Genomic DNA, 23,019 nt, shown 5'->3' on the forward strand with positions numbered 1-23,019 from the left:
GTATGCTTTTGTTTATCATCGAAAGGGACAATCAGTTTGTATATAAACTAAAGCTGCAGTTTATCTTATAAAAACCACAGTTAGATATGGATCGATACTAGTAAGGTTATTAATACTTTTGGCACTTCTGATTTTCATACCGGAAAAAGGGTGCATTCGATGTGGTCATATTGAATCGTGTCATATCATATCAGAAATACACTCGGCGGTTTTGCCAAAACATGTCATAGGAGCGACACAGCTTGAACAAATTATTTCTAATTGATAAAACTTATCTCTAGAGTTTTTGATGTTACTTTTCCCGTGCTTTGAGCCCAGGAGCTTCGATGTGGTAGGCGAGCACAATACCACCACACTATACCGGCTGCATTAAAGCCAACAAAAATCAACCTATTATATCGATATTTGGTAACAACATTGTTTTTAGGACAGTAACGGTGTCATAGCCTCTTGCGGAACACGATATTTGTATAAGTATGTAGTATATTGCAGCTTTCATATCTTTCGTGACATTTTTTTTTAAAGAGCACATAAACACAAACAAATCCAGCTTGATCGGTGTTTTTACTTTTAATTGCTTATTTTTTTTTTTAAGAAATAATAAATATTTTCTTTAACATGTAAATGTATTTATATACATATATAATAAAATTTTAATATAAATAAATCCTGTTCATTCGGCCATACCGTTAGTGGAAAATTTTTTCTCCAAATTTGAACTGATGTTATGCGGTCTTGCACTTTTATGACCGATATGTACGTAGTACTTATATACAAAAAATATATCGTTAAAGCTTTATGCATTTCACTTATGAAATTATCATGCATTAATGCAGTGTAAAGAGAGAATGCACGTCAGTTAAGTATATATGTATGCGTGCAGTTTACAATATTAAAGCTATATCGATAAATAATATAGTACTTATGTACATAAATATATATAAAGAAACAGTATATAGTATATATTGTTGTCGAGCTCGTTGGCTGTTCATCGTAGTCTACTCTTCCTCCCGGCCTCTAGAATCCACCCCCATTGTATGTGCCCAGGAATTTATTACAATTACCACAGTAATGATTTGTACTCATGCAACTTTCTGCACAGTAGGGTAAACATACGCAACACCATAAGCTGAAAGAATTAATAACAATGAAACAATAATAAATTATAACTAAATTTTTGTATATATATAAAATTAGTGAAATTAAATTTAATCTTAAAAAATTTATTTATAAAACAAAATTGTTTTAAGAGAAGCTGAAAATATTTTTGGAATTTAAGCGTTAACGCATTGCTTATCCATTAGGAGAACTAAATTGGTCATTGAAGGTTCCTGCCTAAAACTCCTTGTACAGAGAGTTTTTCACCGAGAATACGAGTGCAATGAAACATTACACTGAATGAAATGGTGCTAGTAAAATCACCAAATCGGTTCTACTGTTCTTGACTTAACGGAAATTCGGTGAAATTGATCGAATTATGGTTAATTCGACCGAGTTCTTTGTCAAGCGAAGAAATAAGTTTAGTCATTTCAACAAGAGAAATTGTAGCTCTTAAGTTAACAAAATTCTGTAAAATTGACAGATTCCTAATCAATCTAACTGATTTTTTTTGTTAACCCAACTGATCTCACTGGTCATTTCAACAGCGATCAACAGTCAATATATGAGCAAATTTCAAAGAGACTTTTACGATCACTGCGCTCTCTACTTTGTACTTATGTATGCTGTGTACTATATGTATCGACATATTTACGTATGTTTATGGCGGCCGCCGTGGTGTGATGGTAGCGTGCTCCGCCTACCACACCGAAGACCCTGGGTTCACCCGGGCAAAGCAACATAAAAATTTTAGAAATAATGTTTTTCAATTAGATGAAAATTTTCCTAAGCGTGAAAACTCATCTGCCTTGCAAATGCCGCAACATAGGTACTTTCGTCGTACAAAGCTGCCGCAACAACTTTTTTTGTACATTTGACTACTAAAACGGTCAATTACGAATCAACGATTTATGCGCAGTTGATTCAACATCTTGTTGCGATGGATAAAAATTGACAGAAATTTCGGTTGAATTGACTAGTATTTCGGTTAATTAACAGTCTTTTTCTTTCAGTGTACGTGTTCTGCGTTTTCCAATTTGGTTGGACACAGTGTGGACCAAAAGGATCCTCCTCTATCCTACGTTTATGTAAATACTCCTTGAAACCGGTCGTGTCCACCCACTATCTGCGTGAGGTGTTAGTTTAGTTCGCGGTGCTTCCGCTTACAACAGTTCAATGTATGCTGAGCTAACGTGAAGGCCCAGCGACCTTTCATCGACTCTTCCTATCGTTTTTGCCACCTAACTATTGTTTTTGGCATTGTTACACATGTTATACAGATCAGCAATTTCACCTTACTGCAGGCCTACTGGGATTTTCCGAAATAAATAAAACAAAGATCCCATCGCGAACACCGTCCATTGGCAGCAATTCGGTAGTCTGCTAGTATATCTTTTTGGTGGGTAATTTGAGATCCCGTGTCACACTGGTGCTGCGCATAATATTATAGAGCTGGTTACGTTGGACAGTACCTGACTGGTAGCTTCGTCTGGGCCCGCTGATGTTTGGAACTATTCGCATTAGGGCTCCACTGCACTGCTTCTTAAAAGTTAAGAGTCAATGTTTATAAATATAATGTTTATAATATTTTAAGCCGAACTTCTCTTCCGATTTGCGTCGTGATCCTTTTAATTTTTCTTACAAATTGGAGGGGCCGGACCTCTTGTTTTATGCCGACTCTGAACGGCATTTTCAAGTCAGATGAGTTTTTAATGATGGATTTTCATGCCAGAAATACACTCGGAGTGCTAGCCAAACACTGCACACGCCCCCCGCTTAGAAAAATTTTCTTCTAATTGAAAAAAAAGTGTTTTCTAAAGTTTTGATGTTGCTTTGCCCGGAGCGTGAACCCCGGATTTTTGGTGTGGTAGGCGGAGCAGGCTACCATCACACCACGGCGCCCGGCCCAATGTCAATATTCACTCCTAAATATTTCAAGTATGGCTTGGAATTTTTATGGTTAGGACTAACTCATTCAAATCGCTTGATCTCACCAAAACCATTTTATCACCAAACACATATTTTCGAGTTGTTCCTTTATTCTTTCTACGGCGTTATTACATGATGACTAGGTCACCACCTCCTTTACTTTTTCTAAGCATGGGTGACGTACTGAAAAAGACCATGTGAAGATCAATGCATGTGTACAAGGATGCTTTCATCTAATAAGGCGGTAATATGGTTAAACTATGCTAAATTTAATTGACGACTGTCAACATTTTGTATGGACTCAAAGTCTTAACTATATTCGGCAAACGCATCACGATCCTGTCCGTGCAGCATGCAAACTGGTAGTAGATTGGCCATCTCAAAATCCAGATGAAAATCCAACCGAAAACGTCCGGTGAGGTTTGAAGCTGCGAAGACTGAGGGGCAAGTTTTAATTTTTCTCAGTAAAATTTTGAGCAAAATCTGTTTCAGAGCCCTAGAAACGCTGGTTACACTTGCACCAATGATATGAGATATACATACATACTTGCTGGCAAATGCAATATTACCTTATTGTTGTTTATATAAACAATTGACATAATGCACATAGTTATGAAGAGATAAAAGAGCTTATGATAAGAAATATTTACTATTTATGGGGCTTTCCATGCCAATTCAAACTACCAACGGATTTGGCGTCAGCGATTTTTATGGAATTTGAACAACCTTTTTCGAAAGTACGTATCGAAAGAGCTCTTTTTAGAAAGAAAACCTTCTCAGAAGAGACCTTATTTGAAAGAAACCCTTTTTCAAAAAAATATCTTTTTTGAAAGGAAACTTTTCCGAAAAAAAACATTTTTCAAAAGAAAAATCTTTCGAAAGAAACCTTTTTCAAAGAAAACTCTTTCAAAAGAAACCTTTTTCGAAAAAATATCTTTTTTGAAAGGAAACTTTTCCGAAAAAAACATTTTTCAAAAGAAAACTCTTTCGAAAGAAACCTTTTTCGAAAAAATATCTTTTTTGAAAGGAAAGTTTTCCGAAAAAAAACATTTTTCAAAAGAAAATCTTTCGAAAGAGACCTTTTTCAAAAGAAAACTCTTTCGAAAAAATATCTTTTTTGAAAGGAAACTTCCGAAAAAACATTTTTCAAAAGAAAAATCTTACGAAAGAAGCCTTTTTCTAATGAAACCTTCTTCTAAATAAACCTTTTTCCAAAGGAACCTTTTTCCAAAGGAACCCTTTTTCTAAAGAAACCTCTTCCTAAAAAAACATTTTCAAAAGAAAAATCTTTCGAAAGAAGCCTTTTTCTAATGACACCTTCTTCTAAATAAACCTTTTTGTAATGAAACCTTCTTCTAAATAAACCTTTTTCCAAAGGAACCCTTTTTCCAAAGAAACCCTTTTTCTAAAGAAACCTCTTTCTAAAAAAACATTTTTCAAAGGAAAAACTCTTTCGAAAGAAGCCTTTTTCTAATGAAACCTTTTTCTAAATAAACCTCTTTCTAAATAAACCCTTTTCCAAAGGAACCTTTTTCCAAAGGAACCTTTTTCCAAAGGAACCCTTTTTACAAAGGAACCCTTTTTCCAAAGGAACCCTTTTTCTAAAGAAACCTCTTTATAAAAAAACCTTATTCTAAATAAACGCTTTTCCAAGGAAACCCTTTTCCAAGGAAACCCTTTTCCAAGGAAACCCTTTCCAAGGAAATCTTTTTCTAAAGAAACCTTTTTCTAAAGAAACCTTTTTCTAAAGAAACGTTTTTCTAAAGAAACCATTTATAAAGAAACCCTTTTCCAAAGAAACATTTTTCTAAAGAAACCTTTTTCTAAAGAAACCTTTTCTAAAAAACCCTTTTTCTAAATAAACCTTTTTCTAAAGAAATCCTTTTCTAAAGAAACCTTTTTCTAAATAAAACTTTTTCTAAAGAAACCTTTTACGAAAGAAAACCTTTTTGGGAGGTCCCCTTTTTGAAAGAACCCTTTTTCGAAAGAAACCTTTTTCGAAAGAACTGTTCTTCGAAAGAAACCTTTTTTGCAAAAAACATTTTTGAATTTTGAAAAAACACTTTTCGAAAAAAAACCTTTTCAAAACAAAAGACTTTTGGAAGAGGCAGTTTTCGAATGAATTACCATTTATAGGACATGCTTTCTTAGACGGAAAGTTCCTATTTTAAATTTTAATGGTTTTGGTGTGTTCTGCATTGGAACTAGTCATTTAACTACTTACCCCACAATGCACAATATTGCCGCCATTAAATGTGTTCTAGCACTGGGTTCATAGTCAATTCGTGTCAACTTTGTGATATGACATGCTGGGCAAGTAACGGTTGTTGGTTCCGGTCCAAGAGGCAAAACGTGCTCTGAAAATAAGAAGTTAAGAGATACTTAAACAGCCGTAAAGATCTGGACCCATATTACGTTTTTCGACCAGTAACCTAAAACCCTTTTCACTCCAACGATAACTGTGCAACTGTCAAATTTTTCTAGAAAATTATAATATGCTATGAATCTAACGATTACGCTTTTTCGCAAATTCACATATGTCATTTGTCCGATTCACCGTTTCAGAGCTATTGTGATTTAAAAAAATTAGTATCGATCACGGATCGTAAAGCGTAAAAGGGAAGGAAGGATTTATGCCAAATTATGTGCTACTCGACTCAGTCAGGGACACTAAAAAAATGGAATACAAGCGCTAAAACCTGTTTGCTAGATCCAAAGCACCTCTCTTGATGTCTTGTGCAGAGGCTGTGGGATTAAATCATCACTGGAACTCGGATGTTATGTAAGTAGTTAAGTAAAAAGCTAGGAGACAAACTTTCAATAAACGGGTGTACGGGAGCAAACTTCAGCAGTTTGGTCTTCATATAAATAAAAGGGGTTTCTAAAAGTAGACCAGAGGAATTATAAGACTGGTTTGCCTCCCAACCAAAATTAAAAAGAGTTAACGTGATGTAGGACTTCCCTTAACCCAATTCTGGTATGTCACGACTTTGTAGACAATTATGAGATATGGCCGTTTATTAACTATCGGCTCACATCCGATATGAAGAAGAATTGCAAAACTTGTTTGAATATTTCTTTTCAAGTTCTTTATTATTTTTTACTCCTATACTTAGTTCGATTTACTTTGCTGTTGCTTACTTAGAGGGTCACACGAAGAACCGTTTTCTCCATCCCCGGTTACCTTTACTGTAAGTTTTCCTGACAGATCAACGAACGATGGTTCAAGAAATTTTCTATTAGCTTTAACCGAATATAGTGAACACAGCACCAAGTGTTATAGTCGTTCTTTAGTCATCTACTGGGTAAATAAAAGAAATTAATACGCCTTTTTTATGTACATGGGTGGTATTTAATATACAGGTGCTTACGTATTTGTGTATGTACTCAACGTTTTCAGCTGTTTTATTTTATTTGCGATAAGTAAAAGGAGCAGTAATTCTATATATTTGCTTTATCTGAAATACATGTGGGCTTAATGTGATATGCCAGATATTAGCCTGCTTACGTTTAGCCAACAATTGTTTCAGACTGTAGACAGACCAAAAAATTTGGAACAGTCTCGCAAAACGACAGTTTCGAGCTTAAGGTTTAGTGACTACCTCGGGACTGGTGCAAGTCGGATGTAAAGCGGGACAGTTGGCAGCCACATTTGTACCAGCTGCCCCAAAGTCCGAGCTAAAAGTATGTAACTATATCAGATCAACCTACACTCAGAGAAAAAATTGTTCTAAAACGAACGAAACAAGTTCAAAATTAAGAACATTCGTTGACAGAAGTCTGTTAAGTACGTTTTTTTCTTAACTCGTGACCGATGGCTTGTTTTAAGAACAATTTTTCCATTTTATGACCACTTTGGTATTGATGTGTGAAACTTCTGTGCTCATTTCAAGCACTACTTGGGATTGATCTAAGATTTTTCGTTCTCACGCTTCGAGAAGGATTTGGGGTTGATTTAACATTTTTCGGTCTCAATTCAAGAACGGTTCGTGCTTGATCTTTGGTGGGAGGGGAAAGTATTTTTTTCAATAGGACATTTATTTTTTACTATTAATAATTTTTTTGTCATAATAAAAAATATTTATAACAAAAACTTTTTTATCAAAATTCAAAAGTTTAAGAAAAATGCATAATATGCATTTTTTCATACATTTCTCTTATTGAGAAATTATTTTTGTTTGAAGACGTAATCTGCATATATACTTAAAATATTTCATAACAAGTTTGAGAATTACTTGTGCATATGTGAATGGAACTGAACGAAGAATAAGAGTTAAAGAAAATAGAACATAAAAAATTGTTCTAGAAAAATTCAGAGTTTGACTGTGATCGAACTCGCGCCACACGGTCGCAACCGCAACATCATAACCGCTGGGCCACTACAACTGCTTAATAGCTGGTGCCAAATGTTGTATTTAACATTGTAGTGCACACGAATTGTACCGTTTCTTAATTTAAGAACATTGTTTCTCATTAATTGAACATTTGTTCATATTTTAAGACCAGCCGTTCTGTTTTCAAGAAAATGGTTGTCAGTTCAAAGAACAAGGTTGTTGTTTTGAGAACAGGTCGTTCGTTTTTCAAGAACAAAAAGTAAGAACATGAAAAGCTTGAATGAGTCCGGTGGTGCTGGACTTTAGAACGGCGTTTTTCTCTGAGTGTACGTCGGAACCAGTAAAGAATATAATCAAAAGGTCTGCAAATTGGGGGAAATTTCCATTTCGTGGATATAGAAAATAATAATTTTCTATATAATTTTGAATAATTTATTTAAACTTTATTTTTTTAAAAGATATTTTTGATGACTGAAAATATTTTAAATTTTTGATAATTAACCATAAACAATCTTAAAATAATAAACTTTTATATGTATTTAATTAGCGAGCTTTTCTCATATTGCTTTATACAATGGTTTTTGTAATTGATATTAGAGAAAAATTGTAAGTTTACAAACGGCGATGGTTACTAGGACATGTTTCTGAATTTCACTTCTTCATCAGCTAGCTTTTCGGGAGCTGAGCGTTGAACTCGAATCTCCAGCATTCATATCAGTGCAAGCCTTTAGCTGCTAAGCCATATGAATGTCCCGTTGTTCGCTGTACAATTGGTCTCTAAGAGTTGTCTTTTTGTTTATATTCCTTTTGATCACCATGCAGGCACATACACTCTGTATGTAGTTTATTCCTAATGGTGTGGATATGATTTTTAGGCGCGCTTTTGAAAGCTTAGTAACATTTGTTCGGATTTTTACAGTATTTGTTTTTAATACTTCCGCTGTTACTATTATATCAATACGATCATATGTATTTCATTAGCGAGCTTTGCTCATCAGCTGATTAAGAAGTGAAATTCAGAAACATGGTCTTAGTAACCATCGCCGTTTGTAAACTTACAATTTTTCTCTAATATCAATTACAATAAACTTTTAAATTTAACAGGTATATTTATTATAAACAGATAACCCTACAGTGGAACATCACTGTTTTAAAAGTTTCAGTTCAAAGCACAGTGTAGGGAACCGAATTTGAACTAGTACCGTCTCTTAATGAGATAGTTTTGCGCTAGTGCAGAACTAGTCCGTTTTGGAACAAAAATCGTTTAATACCATGGCCCCACTGAAACCTCCCTTGTTTTGTTGAAGCTCTGCGGTATATAATCATTAACTTACTATTTTTATATACGCTTATATGTATTGAAGTAGTTCATTAATACTAAGATGAAATTGACGTCAACAAATTCTTATCGGTTAGTCGTTTCCGCTTAAGCTGCGATATCAACGGAAAATCGACTGAATATGAACTAAATTAGGGCGCTGCTTAATGCAGCAAGCTAAGCGACCATTACTCTCACATAGATACTGGGTTACATAAATATAGACGGCAATGAAAAGCTAATTAATTGATAAAGACAGGGGCTTCTTTAGACGTATCTGAGGCAGTCACGGTAAATCGACTGCTTACATCCATTACAAGTGTTATGCAGGAAAAACCGCTATTTAAAATTGGTACTCTACGGACTCATGTAGGATCACCAAAATAATTTAGCCGCACATCACAGTACACTGGCCATTTGGCCCACATGCAGAAATAATGGGATTAACCTTCAACGAACTGTGCAAGAGATGAAGCCAATAAGGATGTAAGTAAACAGTCACCCATCTCCTCTGCGAGTGTCAAGCCCTGACTTATATCAGGTACCGACTTTTGCTATCCGATCTAAGAGAGGTTTCAAAATGCTCCATAACTAATAACATAACATAACATTGAACTAACAAAATGGTTCGAGTAAAAATAAGCTCTATTAATAAAAGATAAATATATACATGGTGGCCACCGTGGTGTGATGGTAGCGTGCTCCGCCTACCACACCGTCTGCCCTGGGTTCACACCCCGGACAAAGCAACATCAAAATTTTAGAAATAAGGTTTTTCAATTAGAAGAAAAGTTTTCTAAGCGGGGTCACCCCTCGGCAGTGTTTGGCAAGCGTTCCGGGTGTATTTCTGCCATGAAAAGCTCTCAGTGAAAACTCATCTGCCTTGCAGATGCCGTTCGGAGTCGGCATAAAACATGTAGGTCCCGTCCGGCCAATTTATAGGGAAAAATCAAGAGGAGCACGACGCAAATTGGAAGAGAAGCTCGGCCTTAGATCTCTTCGGAGGTTATCGCGCCTTACATTTATTTATTTATTTTATTTTTTAAATATATACATGAAAACTAATTGGGTCCAGGAGAAAGTGCATCAAAACTGCTCCTAGCGCGCTATTTGGTCCCAGTCGCACCGGCCGGGCAGCACAGCAACCAACCTACGACGAGTCAAACAATTTGCTTAATTCATACTATGAATTAATGTGAAATTGTTATTATCTTATGTACTAGTTAGAAAATACAACGGTGATGGTATCATCAGATACATTTTTTCATGATCCGTTCATATGTACATATTAATTCACTTGCGTGCTATACACCGATTACCGAACGAAAGCAAAATAACCGTTCGATGATATTTGCCGAGAATAAAAAGTCATATGATGTGACGTCACGCAAAGAAATCTAATTGGCACTTATGTAAATAGGAATGCAACAGGCCTGGCCCCTTAATCGGTATCTCTGTAAGAAATTTCTCCCGCATTTACAGATTAAGGCTCATCCCTCTTTGCTCCTTTCTCTTGACGAGCAAATATGGTTTTTACTGGTAGCAAAGGTTATGCGACGGTGCGGTAATTTCTATATCAATTCTTTAAACATCAACAAGACGATGAAAGGACCGAGAGGGCGACAGGCTTTAAGTAATACATTGTGTTTTGAGTAAAATAAAGGTGGGAACTAACTAAAGAAACACCCCTTGCATGTGACGAGCCCAATAACATAAAAACATGTAATTTAGACATTTTTTCTCAAACGGGTTCTCTTTCCAATGTGTGGTAAGGCCTTCCGAGTGTATGCAAATATTCCACTACGTCATCAGAAGGATCCGCTATTTAGAGGTACTATGAAATTTTTTTTAATTCAGGAGGGTCTTTAGTTGTTCCATGTGCAATTTTTAAGCCGAATTTCAAAAGCAACGAAAATCTGCATTTCATTATAATATTACATTAAAGTGTGAAAAATAAAAATCGCTTTGAAGAGATGCGTTGGTCGATTTTGTTCAAACTTTCACACAAGTTGCGTAAACCTCACGCGGCGGTTACTACATAGGTTTGGTTGCGATCGACGTGCAGAGTCTCGAGATATAGGCCGAAACGTGGACCCGAGTACCCCTAGAATGTATTTATAGAATATGGATAACAAATCAAACCTGTAGTTGAAGGCTTTAGTATAGGGTAATTTTCATACCCCTGGGTGACTAGGGTCTCGAGATATAGGCCAAAACGTGGGCCAGTGAATGCCTAGAGAGTGTTTATACAATATGGATATCAAATGAAAGCTGTTGATGAGTGATTCTGTACAGAGTAATATATTATCCAGAGACGGACTGGGACTGGGATTAGGACTGGGGTTGAAATAAAATACATACCACCCTCTGGGACAGGCAATAAAAGGATTAGGAAAAAGTGAAGAGGGGGGGGGGGGGGGGAGAGCAGAGTCAGACGAAAAAAGCTTTTTAAAATGTATGCAGATAGGCCAAATTTAGGGCAGGACGTCTGCCGGGTCTTCTAGTTAATAATAATATTATTATTATACCCAGCTGTACTTGTACACATGGTATTATAACTTTGTTTGGATAACGGTTGGTTGTACAGGTATAAACGAATCGAGATAGATATAGACTTCCATATATCAAAATCATCAGTATCGAAAAAAAAGTTGATTGAACCATGTCCGTCCGTCGGTCCGTCTGTCTGTTAACACGATAACTTGAGTAAATATTGAGATATCTCCCCCAAATTCGGTACACGAGCTTATCTGGACCTAGAATAGATTGGTATTAAAAATGGAGCGAAATCAGTTGATAACCACGCCCACTTTTTATATATATAACATTTTGGAAAACACAAAAAACCTGATTATTTAGTAAATAATACACCTAGAATGTTGAAATTCGTGTGTATTGATATTGAGACTCTTGATAAAAATTTGAAAACAATTTTTAAAATGGGCGTGGCACCGCCCACTTGTGATAAAATCAATTTTGCAAATATTATTAATCATAAATCAAAAATCGTTAAACCTATCGCAACAAAATTCGGCAGATGGTGCTTTTACTATAAGGAATGCTTTGAAGAAAAATTAACCAAATCCACACCCACTTTTATATAAAATATTTTTAAAAGGGTCGTGGAGGAATAAAATAAGCTATATCTTTGCAAAAAAGGGCTTTATATCAATGGTATTTCATTTCCCAAGTAGATTTATAACAATAAATAAACTTCAAAATTTTTAAAAATGGGCGTGGCACCGCCCGTTTTATGACTAAGCAATTTTCTGTTTCGGAAGCCATAAATCGAAGAAAAAAGTTAGTTCAAAATAGAGCCATATGTATATGTATCATTGAGCAGCCTTGTAACACTATAAAGCACACAAAACAAACAACAACAGCATTTCAAGTGTGCAGCTGGGTATGTAATGTTCGGTTTCGCCCGAACTTAGACTTTCTTACTTGTTATTATAAGAGGCGATATGGTCAAGTTATTTTAAAACATCGTATATATCGGCAAATTAAGTGAGTATTTCAAACCTATATTAAGGGTAGAGATAAACGTTCCGGTAAAAGAGATGTATAGCTCAAAGTAGAGGTAAGTAGGTAGAGGTAGAGATAGAAATAGTGGTAGAACTGTATACATAAAAGGACAGTGCTATGAAACTTTGAAGCACCAGTTTACCTACGCAGAACAATTGATGGGCATTTTAGCGACAGAGTACACTGACTTGATACGGATGAGGGACTAAAAAATTACAACATCCGAGCGGCGTCCCTCTGGGATCTGTTCTAGGGTTCACGCTTTGGAATGCGGAGTATGACGGCTACAAATCGACCTTCCCGGAGGCACGCAAATTGTCGGCAATGCAGATGATATTGCCGCATTACCAGCGCAACGATACTAGATCTGCTCGAAGAATTATGTAATGACGTCATAGGAAGAATAAAGGAATGGCTGACGAACATGGGGCTGGAGAAGGCTAGGAATAGGACTAAAGTGGTTTTGAAGAGCTTAAGGCGAACTGTGGATGATTTAGTTCTAACCATAGGTGATTATCAAATAAATTTAAGCCCTTAATTGAAATATATAGGAGTAAACATTGACTCATAACTAACTTTTAAGGAGCACTTCAGGGCGATGGAAGAGAAAGTTTCTAAAGTTAGTGGAGCCCTAACGCAAATAATGCTCAACATTGGCGGCCCAGGTACAAGTACTCGTCAGATACTATCCAACGTAAACAGCTCGATAATATTATATGCTGCACCAATGTAGTAGGGATCTAAACTGACCCACCAATAATCTGCTGTCAAGGAAATAATCGGGCTACCATCTGAAGATGCCAAGAAAAGCGCAAGGACTCGAAGAAAAGCTGTTGGCAAGAACGGTGGGAAGAATAAGTGAAATGGCTCTGCAACTTCACGTTAGTTCGGAATATTGAGGAATGGTTTCCGCGGAAGTACGGCGAATTAAACTACCACCCCACGCAGATATTGAGTGGACACAGGGGTTTCAAGGAGTATTAATATCAGCATAAGATAAAGGGCTCTTCTTTCTGTCCGCACTGTCCCGCCGAAGTGCTTTGAGCAAAATGGCCTTTCTAGTTACGATGTGATTTATGCATGCTGAAAGGGAGCGCAGAGCTATGCGCATGCGAAGCAGTGGCAATTAAAGCGCCTTTCCCCTTTTTCCGCAGGTTTCATTGGGCAAATTGAATGCTGTGCGCTGCCTCATCGTCCAAGAAAAAAAGAAAAAAAAAAGAGGAATGGGAGAGGTGAAGTGGAAGTAGAGGAAGAATTAGAGGTTTACGCACAAGTCCATGTAGAGATACAGGTAAGGGACAATGTAGAGGCAATAAAAATTATGTGGAAAATATAGGAAAACTAGAGTGATAGGCAAGTGAGTGGGGCGAGGGATAAGAAGCATAAAAAGTTAGCTAGAAGGATATGCAAGAAAGAAGATCAAAAAATACAGCGAAGAGGAGCAGAAAATAAGAAAAAGAAATTTTTTTCACCTTAATCAATATCCACGCAGCACAACGTTAATATGCTTAACTACAAACTCCGGGGTTTGGCTTTGTCGGAAGTTAGAGGTTTACGCCGATCATTTTATCGGCGGCGGCGGCATAGGCTCTATTATATACCGGCGGACGCCGGTGTTCTTACTTTAAAAAGCTTGATTTTTCTATTTAAAGAAAATAATATTTAGGAAAGGTTTTATTTGTATCTATTTAAGGAAATCAACGTTTTGGCAATTTCGGAAAGATCCGGGCTTTTTGCCTCAAAAACACGCAGATCGTCCAAAAATTTTCAGGAGTAGCTCTTTGCGGAGGGATTGTCCCTCGTTCACTTACTCAAGGGAGGCTTCGAACCTAAACCCGGTGTTGGTACTGCTGCAAAGCGTAGTTTCACCTGGGGTTAACTCCTAATAATCGTGGCGAACACAATTTCTTTAAATCATTTGTGACTCCTTGGCGGTCACGCACAAAGGCGACTTACGGTTGCTATTAATGGTCTATTAATACTCATGACTCTCGTGGCACAGGGCGCATCCAGGTTTTTCGAGCTACAATTCCTGATGATTAAGAGCTACAATTCCCGATGATTAAGAGCTACAATTCCCGATGTGCGAATAGTAGCAATCCCAACCACCAGTCGCTACCACGTCTCCCGACCTTCACACCATATGCCAGCACAGAAGCTATAGGACTGCGACTTCTAACTCATATGTACCTTCGTCGACGTCACTTTCCTAGAAGCTCTAGATGTAGTTCCGAAGACTTTCTAACTGATGTTTTTGTCGCGCTATGCTGCCGGGCTACACCAGAGAAACACCTTGAAACGTTAGGGAGTGACTATTCGGCCAAGGATGCCGCACTCTAAATCATAAGCAGTCTAAGTGGATTTCATTGCGTAACTCATGGGTAAAAATCGTATAATCCTCGGCGCATCTACATAATTAAAATTTTACAAGGACCCTGGATACAATTTTTAAAATGTAGATCAAAGTTTGCAGACGTTTGTGTTCACAACATTGATTTCAATAGTCTTCGTTAAATGAAAACGATATTTTAGGAAGAATGACCGCGTAGCTTCAGTTTTCAGACTAGTTCGACTGTCCACTACGTTAGGGTAGTAGCACACACGGTCATTAGTAGGACTGTCTTGGGAAAGCTTTTGCTTCACCACTTTGAGTGTTCTTGCGAAGGACAAAGCCTCACCTAGTAAATATATGTGCCTACGTATTCACATTTGTAAAAGAAGCCGTAACGCGTAGGTTATATTTAAACTTGGTTGGCAGGCTATAAACAATGTGATTCACTCCAAGGAACTAGTTTTGGATAGGGCCGCCAACCTTAAGCCGGAGTCATTGGTGCCGTATGTCGTATCGCTGTATCCGTATCCCTAACGTAATCAGCTGTTTATCGTTACGACGGTAAACCAAAACCGAATTGGTTGGCTACGATACGGTTACGATTTTAGCGGCACCAATAATCGATTGCATTGATTCTCATAAGGTTGGTCGAATCAGCTGTTATAAGGTTACCGATAAAGCACCAATGTCTCCAGCTTTAGGAAATGTCAAACCTGGAGACCTGGGTGTTGAAGGATGAAGTGTGAATATCAAAATTAAAATTTCATACGCTATTGTATAGTTTCGCAAATAAACAACAGGTGTTTAAAAAAAAGCCCGAGTGATTTTTCAAACCATTCCCATACGTACATATATCCTCAACTTAAGTATGAGGTACGAATCATTCCAAAGGAGTGTTTATGCCCTTTATGGCCTAAACAGTCTTAAACGAGTATATATATAAATATAGTAACGCGCCGGACGACTCCGCCGCCGCGCCGACATTTTTGACATTCGACGGCGGCGTGCGAAAAACGACAAAAATCGACAAAACGACTGAAATCGTTTTCACCCATATCGACAAACAAAGAAAAACAGATTACTAACGCAATCATACTTCATTAATTAGAATTTAATATTTTCGTCTTAAGCACCAAATTCGGCATATACTTACGTTGAATTATAACAACTGGTTGTTGTGTGGCTGACGCATTTGGCATGTACATATGATTTGGAGGTGGTATGCCACCGACACCACCGCCGCTGCCGCCCACACCACCCATATTGGTTGCTCCATATTGCGCGCTGGAGCTTTGGTAGGTGTGATGTTGGGTGTTCGCTCCAGCAGTTGGTGCTGACGTTGCTGTTTTTGGTTTTTGCTCTTGTGCGCTCTTCAACGTTTCGTTAGCATTGGGCGTGTGCAATACTTCTACTGGTGGATATGATGTTGTGGTATGTATGGCTTGTTCATAGGATGGTGGACCGGTTGGTGTTTGCGAGGTGAAGCCGGTATGCGTAACTTCTTGCATTTCCGTTGGCATGCGCGGATAGTTGACCGATTGTCCCGATTTCTCCATCACAAAAGAATAAAATAAGGCCCTTGATTTTTTGTATTTCTTTATATATTTATGTTAAATACTTAGTAATATTTAAATTTGTTCAAGCACTTTGTTTTAATTTCAGACACGTATACAAAATATTCAAGAGGTTTGTTTTTAATCGGTTGCTTATTAAATTTCCAGCACCGACTGCGTTGTGAAATAAATAAATTGCGGCGCTTTGTTTATTGTAAATAAATTTTGTTTTTACTTTTAATTCCCGTATATCTTGTCCGTTTTAATTCGTTGCTAACACTTGACTGTTTGCCGTTCGCATTTAACAGCTCAAATCATTTGCCGCTCGTAGCTACATAGCCGAGTTTGTTTCATATGTATGTGCGTAGCGCTTATCATTACGACTTTTTTTCAACGAACACTCTCGTCGACTCTAGCCCAACAAGCACGAGGTAGTAATAAACACCAGAGTAGCCACCCTATTTAATATTTTTTTAATGGTCCGCATGTATGTAACTTCTGTTTCTATTGAAACCAGGCATGCTTAAAGCGCCAAATACACGACACGAACATTTCCGCGAACATTCCCGTTATGTCATGTTTCTGCGACCTTTTCTGTCGTGTATGGTGGTGTTTGCCAGTTCGCGCAAATGTTCGCCAAAAATCAAAATATTTTAATTTTTGGCGAACATTTGCGCGAACTGTTCGTGCGTGTATGGCGAAATAGTTAATAATCGTAGTAATTTCTGAACGGAACAGACGTGCGCGGAAAAGTAAAATGGACAATAAAAAATTTTCTTCTCTCTTTTTTTACGCTTAATTGCCACAGCGAGCAATATTGCTGCAGCACAATTGTTGTCCGTATTCATCGCTGTCTGAAAGAGAACTAATGTTCGGCCAAAAGTTCGTATGGTGCATGGCCAAAGCTGCGAACAAGATTGCGGAATGTTCGCAGAAATTTTCGTGTCGTGTATTTGGCGCTTAACCAACGAACCGATATCATTTCGTTACGATAATTAACGTTAATAAACGAAACAAAGTCATTTCGTTTCGTTTATTAACGTTAAGAACGTCAAATTAACGAAATGATTTCGTTTCGTTTTCTGCCATATCAAAGCGAAATCAAATCGTTTATGTTGATTATTAATTTCAAACTATGCTGGCAAAGCTGATTGATGGCGGGGTCATTAAAGTGAAAGCATTAGCCAAGCTGATTGCAACTTTTCTCATGAATTTTGACAGTACGAACATTTCTCAGAGTATTTTTGACATTACCACCAACGAATTACACAAACAAATTACATGGAGTTTGTGTGTGTATATCCGCTCGCTGTTACCACCTTACGGCTTTACCATTGCTATAGCATTGCCTGCATAATTCAAACATAAAGTATCACGTTTTTGTTAACGTTTTTTACGTTAACGAAAGCTTTTCGTTTCGGTTAAAAACGAGATACAATTTATCTTGATAATTTCTTTATCGATAATATTTCAAAGTGATTCAACGGAAACGGTGGACATATTTTGATAAACGATTAGCTATTTTAGATTGCAATGCTAGCAACATTTATTTCAAGAGAGTGGAGTCAATGGAGGATGGATAACTTCGGGAAATAAGTCTAAATTTCTGACTCAATTTACTTACGCAATCTTTTATTCTTACATAAGTAATTTTTTCCTAATAATGGATGTATGTCAGGATCATTAGAAAAGTAAACAGAAACGCCGGCAGTGGTCCTTCTTCCTAGTTTCTATCACTAAAACTTTTATTCCATTTACCATATTACTGGTATTCGGTGAAGACCTTCCAGCTATCTTCAAAACTGTCGTATATATTTTTCATCAGAGATATTAGCATTGACGTACCTCCTTCATTTTAAAACCGTTCATAAATTACTAATTTCTTTAAAGGTCAAACCACTAAGCCACGATACATCAATGGGAAACTAATTGATAGCTACGCTGCTAAAAATTCCTCGAAAACTTTGCGTGGACGCTTTTCGTTGGGTCAGCGAGTAATGTAGATGTTGAGGTTATGGTGTTTTCTTTTCTACACAAAAATGTCGCCTTCACGCCAACCCTTCAAAAAGTTGTGTTCTGTTGTAAAATCAGCTTAGCCTCAATAGAGGGCATCATTATCTTTTCTCAACATCCTACCCCTACTAAAAATGGCCAAAAATGCAACACTACTTGCCCTCGCTGCCATTGACGGTGCAGAAAACAGCCATGTCAATTAGCGGATGAATCACACGAAGTTGAAGCGAATGCTATATATTCACGTATGTGTCGCATCATGCCTCACTCAAAAGCAATTTGCGATCAGAGTTGACAGCGAACAACGACACGAACTGCATTTTTTTGTAAAAATGGTTACAATTTTTGTTCTTTTCAAGTCATGCAGGGTGGCACTGAACATTTTAAGTGGCTACAATTTCACAGGGCGAAGTGAGAATCTTAAAAATGTTTGCCACTGAAAGTGGCAACATTTTCGTGTAGAAAAGAAATCACCATTAGTTTGAACAGGATGGTCCGTGAGAACCTCACATAGATTGAATGAGTCCATATTGTTATCAGAAGTATACCAAATAAAAAAAAAAAAAAAACTTATCAAATACCAGGACCTATATTTTATAAAATAACTCTGTCCTTTTGGCGAGTACTAGATGTTTTCTAGGATCTGTGCTTCTTGCTGCTTCTAGATCACTGATAGCCGTGCCACTCCTTACAACTAGCTGCAGTCTTAGCATTGCGGTCGTTGGGCACGAGCACAAAACGTGCTCTAGATGTATTTCAGCCTCAATATTTTCCTGTATAATTTTTCATAAATTGTTCACGTAGCTGAAAATTGTCGGGTATACAATTTCTCTCTTCACAAAGGAAGTCATCTCTCATTTCAAGATAAAGGTCCAACATTCAGGAGTCTTCACAATCTGATTTACATATTCAATCAGACTTTCTGCATCTGGTGTACAATAATTAATAATGCCGTCGGAATGGAAGTGATTGCAGGCAGGTACAACTTTCAAAAATAAATTTTGGTTGCGCTGCACGGGAGGCTGGACAGGGCGCTTTCACAAGCCACCCACCATTAAAATTGGGTTTACTTATTCCAGGGGAAAAGTGTATTATTTACAATTAGGGAGAGCGAGTCAGAAGTGTAAAAATTGTTCCTATGATTATTAAAATCCTCGCACAAGCAACAGAAAGGTTCGTGCTTTTCAAATTTGATCTGCATGTGCTTAAAAAACTTGGATGAAAATGCCTCGACGGCAATATCGACGGGGAATCTTAAAAATAACCTCTATAAGCAAAAACGGGCTTTTAACCAAACCTCTTGTAAGATTTACCATAAGCAATACACAAACATATTTCCTCGACTCAAACAGATATTTCAAAGAATTTTCGAGCTGCGAACCAATCATGAATGTTATAAAAAAAGAAAGCAATATAATACAGCTTCTATGTTTATACCTCTCACGAAAATGAATTGAAAGGATATAGAAGAGATAGACCGATATGATCAGGATGACAAGCTGCCTCGATTAAGTCTTATTCGTCTGTTAGACTCAGAGTCTGTCTGTTTGAATGCATACTAGTCCCTAAATTTTTGAGATATTTTGATGGAATTTCGTGAGCGAGGAGATTTGGATGTTTGTCGGAATCGACCGGATCGGACCACTTAAACGTTCCTATATCACCAATTCATCATTCTTGTATTAACTCTTTCCGGGGCACTGAAAGAAGTCGCTAAAAATTAAACACACAGATTATTTTATTTCATTTATTTAAGAATTTAGTGAAGAAAATGTAAAAAAAAAAAATGTTATCCTTGCAGGATTTTGCACAAGGATGTGGTACGATTTTTATACCATCGCGCATATAATGCGAGGATTACTTATGAAACTCATTGAAGCAAGTTTTTGTTTTGTTGAGGCAAAGTGGCACATTACAAGTGGAGCACATCCACTGAGTCCTTCTTTGGTGGCTTGTCGTGCTGCAGTACGCACATCTACGTATGGTTGATCTGACTGGTTGGTGGGATGACGAGGATCGTAGGCTTGGATCTACATAGGGTTTGTTTTTCTTTATGCGGACTCTAGCTTACTTTTTATTTTTGGTTCCAAGAGTAGGTGGTGATTCTGAACTGCATAGTATTGAAATCAAATCAAGTTTAAATCAGCTAGAAGAACTTCAGCATCGCTATCATAAACTTCTCGTGAATTATGGGCTCTGCTACACTCTAGTTCTTCGCTCTCAACAATTCCCACATCCTCATTGTCATCTTCAACGATGCGATCAAAGAGTGCCTGCAAGTTTTCTTCATCGAATACTTCAACGTCATCAACAATTGAATCAGTATCCGAAGGAATCTCTGCTAAATCAATTTCATCATCGATAGCTTCCAATATTTTGCACATATCACCCTGCTTAAGTCTTTTAGCCATTGTCATTCAAGTACGTATATAATGCGCGGTGGTATACTTTTTATACCAGCAACTTTAAACACTTTCCACGCTAATACTTTTGTTTATTTTTATTCCACTGGCTGAGTAATTAATTCAAAACACCTTATTTTTCTTAAATTGCAGGAAAACGATGCTGCACGAGCTTTTATTTACAAAATATGATAAATTCTGAGTAACACTTCAATACTTCACTATTTTACTCATTTTGTACATAAAAAATATATATATGTATCTCTTTCACACACTTGTTATATTTTGTTTTAGAAAATATAAGCTTAAATTTGCCTGTATAAGTGGTAAAAGAAGTATACCAATACGCATAAAATGCAGGAAAAATATTTGAATAAGTGGTATAAATTTCATACCACCGCCCCGGAAAGAGTTAAGAGTGTTTTCGCAATTTCTTCCGCATTTCATCAGGTTGACCTTAACCAGTTGCAAATACAAATGGCTCTAATTGTTGTTTAAGAAAATCGTTACAATCGGTCATATATTCATTAGATATCCCAAACAACCGATTGTTCAGAAAATAAGGTTTTGGTCAGTTCTTCTTCACTTGAACAGATAGAAGCTTGAAACTTAACCAGATGCCCACAAATATGACATACATTGTTGTTTGAAATCGTTAGCGTATATAATATATGTATATCCCATCTTTCAGATTTTACGAACTTTTCAAATTTCATCAAAATATTATTCAGCTTAATTAGTGAAATGTATGAAGTCTTCAGCTCGGCCAAAGACAGTCGCGAACTTAGTTGTTTTTTATTTAGTTTTGGTCCTTGTCGCAAAGCATTTTTATCTCAAATAAAAATATGATGTGGCAACTATCAAGCTAACAATCGCATTACTTATATAAAAACGAGGTTTTAACTGATAAGTTTTTTTCTTACTAGTTTCTTAGAAAGTTATCTAAAAGACGATTGAATAAAATTGTACAAAATTTTAAATTTTAGAAATCAACTAAACACACACAATCGCACTTTAACTAGAAAAAAGTCTTTAGTATATCTTATCTTAATCGGATAGGTAGCCTTACATAAGTCTATACGTTTCTCAGAAAATTACAGTTGAAGTTCAGAAGTTCGCAATTAAAGTACACAAAACTTCAATGAAAAGTTACTCATACGCCCATATGGGCGTTTTCACATTGACCGACACCAACACGACACCTACACCGACACCGACACGATTTTTTCAAAGTACTTACACATTATAAACGACACGACACGATACCGGGAAGAAATATAACAATGTAACAAATAACAATTAAGGAAGGCTAAGTTCGGGTGTAAGCGAACATTACATACTCAGCTGAGAGCTTTGGAGACAAATTTTGGAGTTGAATGTTGACATAATTTAATTATAAAATTTGTTTCGTCTTCCGATTTCGCTAATTTCTGCTTAGAACACATATAGTAAATAGCAGTAACGTTCCTGCCAAATGTTACCATGATATCTACAACGACTGCCAAATTACAGCTTGCAATACTTTTAAATTACCTTCTTTTAAAAGTGGGCGGTGCCACGGCCATTGTCCAAAATATTACTAATTTCCTATTCTGCGTCATAAGCTCAACCCACCGACCAAGTTTCATCGCTTTATCCTTTTGGTAGTGAATTATCGCGCTTTTTCGGTTTTGTAATTTTCGATATCGAAAAAGTGGACGTTGTTATAGTCCAATTTCGTCGATTTTAAATAGCGATAAGACATGAGTGCGTAGGACTTTACATACCAAATTTCATTAAGATACCTCAAATTTTACTCAAGTTATCGTGTTCACGGACAGACGGACGGACGGACGTGGCAAAATGAATTTCTTTTTCGCCCAGGTCATTTTGATATATATAATTTTATATCTATCTTGATTAGTTTATGCCGTTACGCGGTACCGTTATGCAAACAAAATTATATAGTCTGTAAGCTCTGCTCAGCTGATTATAAAAAAACTTCCTTCAATTATGATGTTTTTTTAAAAGGACTCATCTCGTATTATATTTTGTTTTTAAACTTGCAGCGATTTAACGGCTTCTGTAACACTTTTCACCTATTAGCAAGTTTTTGCTGTTCTTCGCTTGCATTTCGCGCCACTTTTCTGTATTCCTATCGCCTTTGATTCGTTTATAATACAAACGAGTTCAGCGTAACGTGCCCCTTGTGAGCACTTAATGCTAAATACAAAATGTTTTTCTACTTTAAATTCGCTTTTTATACCTAGGTGGTGTTAGTCATATAACGGTTAAACGGAAAAAAGTTAGATAGAGGAGGAACGAGTAAGAACATTGGACGTTAAACATAACAGAGCTGAAAGAACATTATTACTGGAACTAAAAAGATCATTTTTTATTTATTTTTTAAAAAGATCATTAAACGAAACTGAAAACTGTGAACGAATTTCTTTGAAAGCTTTCCAAATATAGTATTGGTCCAAAAATTATGCGGTGTGGAACTGCTTATACTAACTGAACCCTTCATATTGTGTTT

General features: G+C 36.7%; 1 protein-coding gene across 1 annotated transcript; it reads right to left on the reverse strand.

The window, feature by feature from the left end:
- Positions 1-607: 607 nt before the first annotated feature.
- Positions 608-16,389, reverse strand: LOC137245441 (lipopolysaccharide-induced tumor necrosis factor-alpha factor homolog). Its single transcript, XM_067776111.1, has 3 exons — positions 15,690-16,389; positions 5,252-5,384; positions 608-1,129 (listed from the first exon to the last, which is right to left on the reverse strand). The coding sequence occupies exons 1-3, from the start codon at positions 16,090-16,092 to the stop codon at positions 1,018-1,020; spliced, it is 648 nt and encodes a 215-aa protein (XP_067632212.1). The 5' UTR covers positions 16,093-16,389; the 3' UTR covers positions 608-1,017.
- Between the last annotated feature and the right edge of the window lie 6,630 nt (positions 16,390-23,019).

Source organism: Eurosta solidaginis, chromosome 3 (genome assembly GCF_040869045.1).
Source record: "Eurosta solidaginis isolate ZX-2024a chromosome 3, ASM4086904v1, whole genome shotgun sequence".
NCBI classification, from domain to species: domain Eukaryota; kingdom Metazoa; phylum Arthropoda; class Insecta; order Diptera; family Tephritidae; genus Eurosta; species Eurosta solidaginis.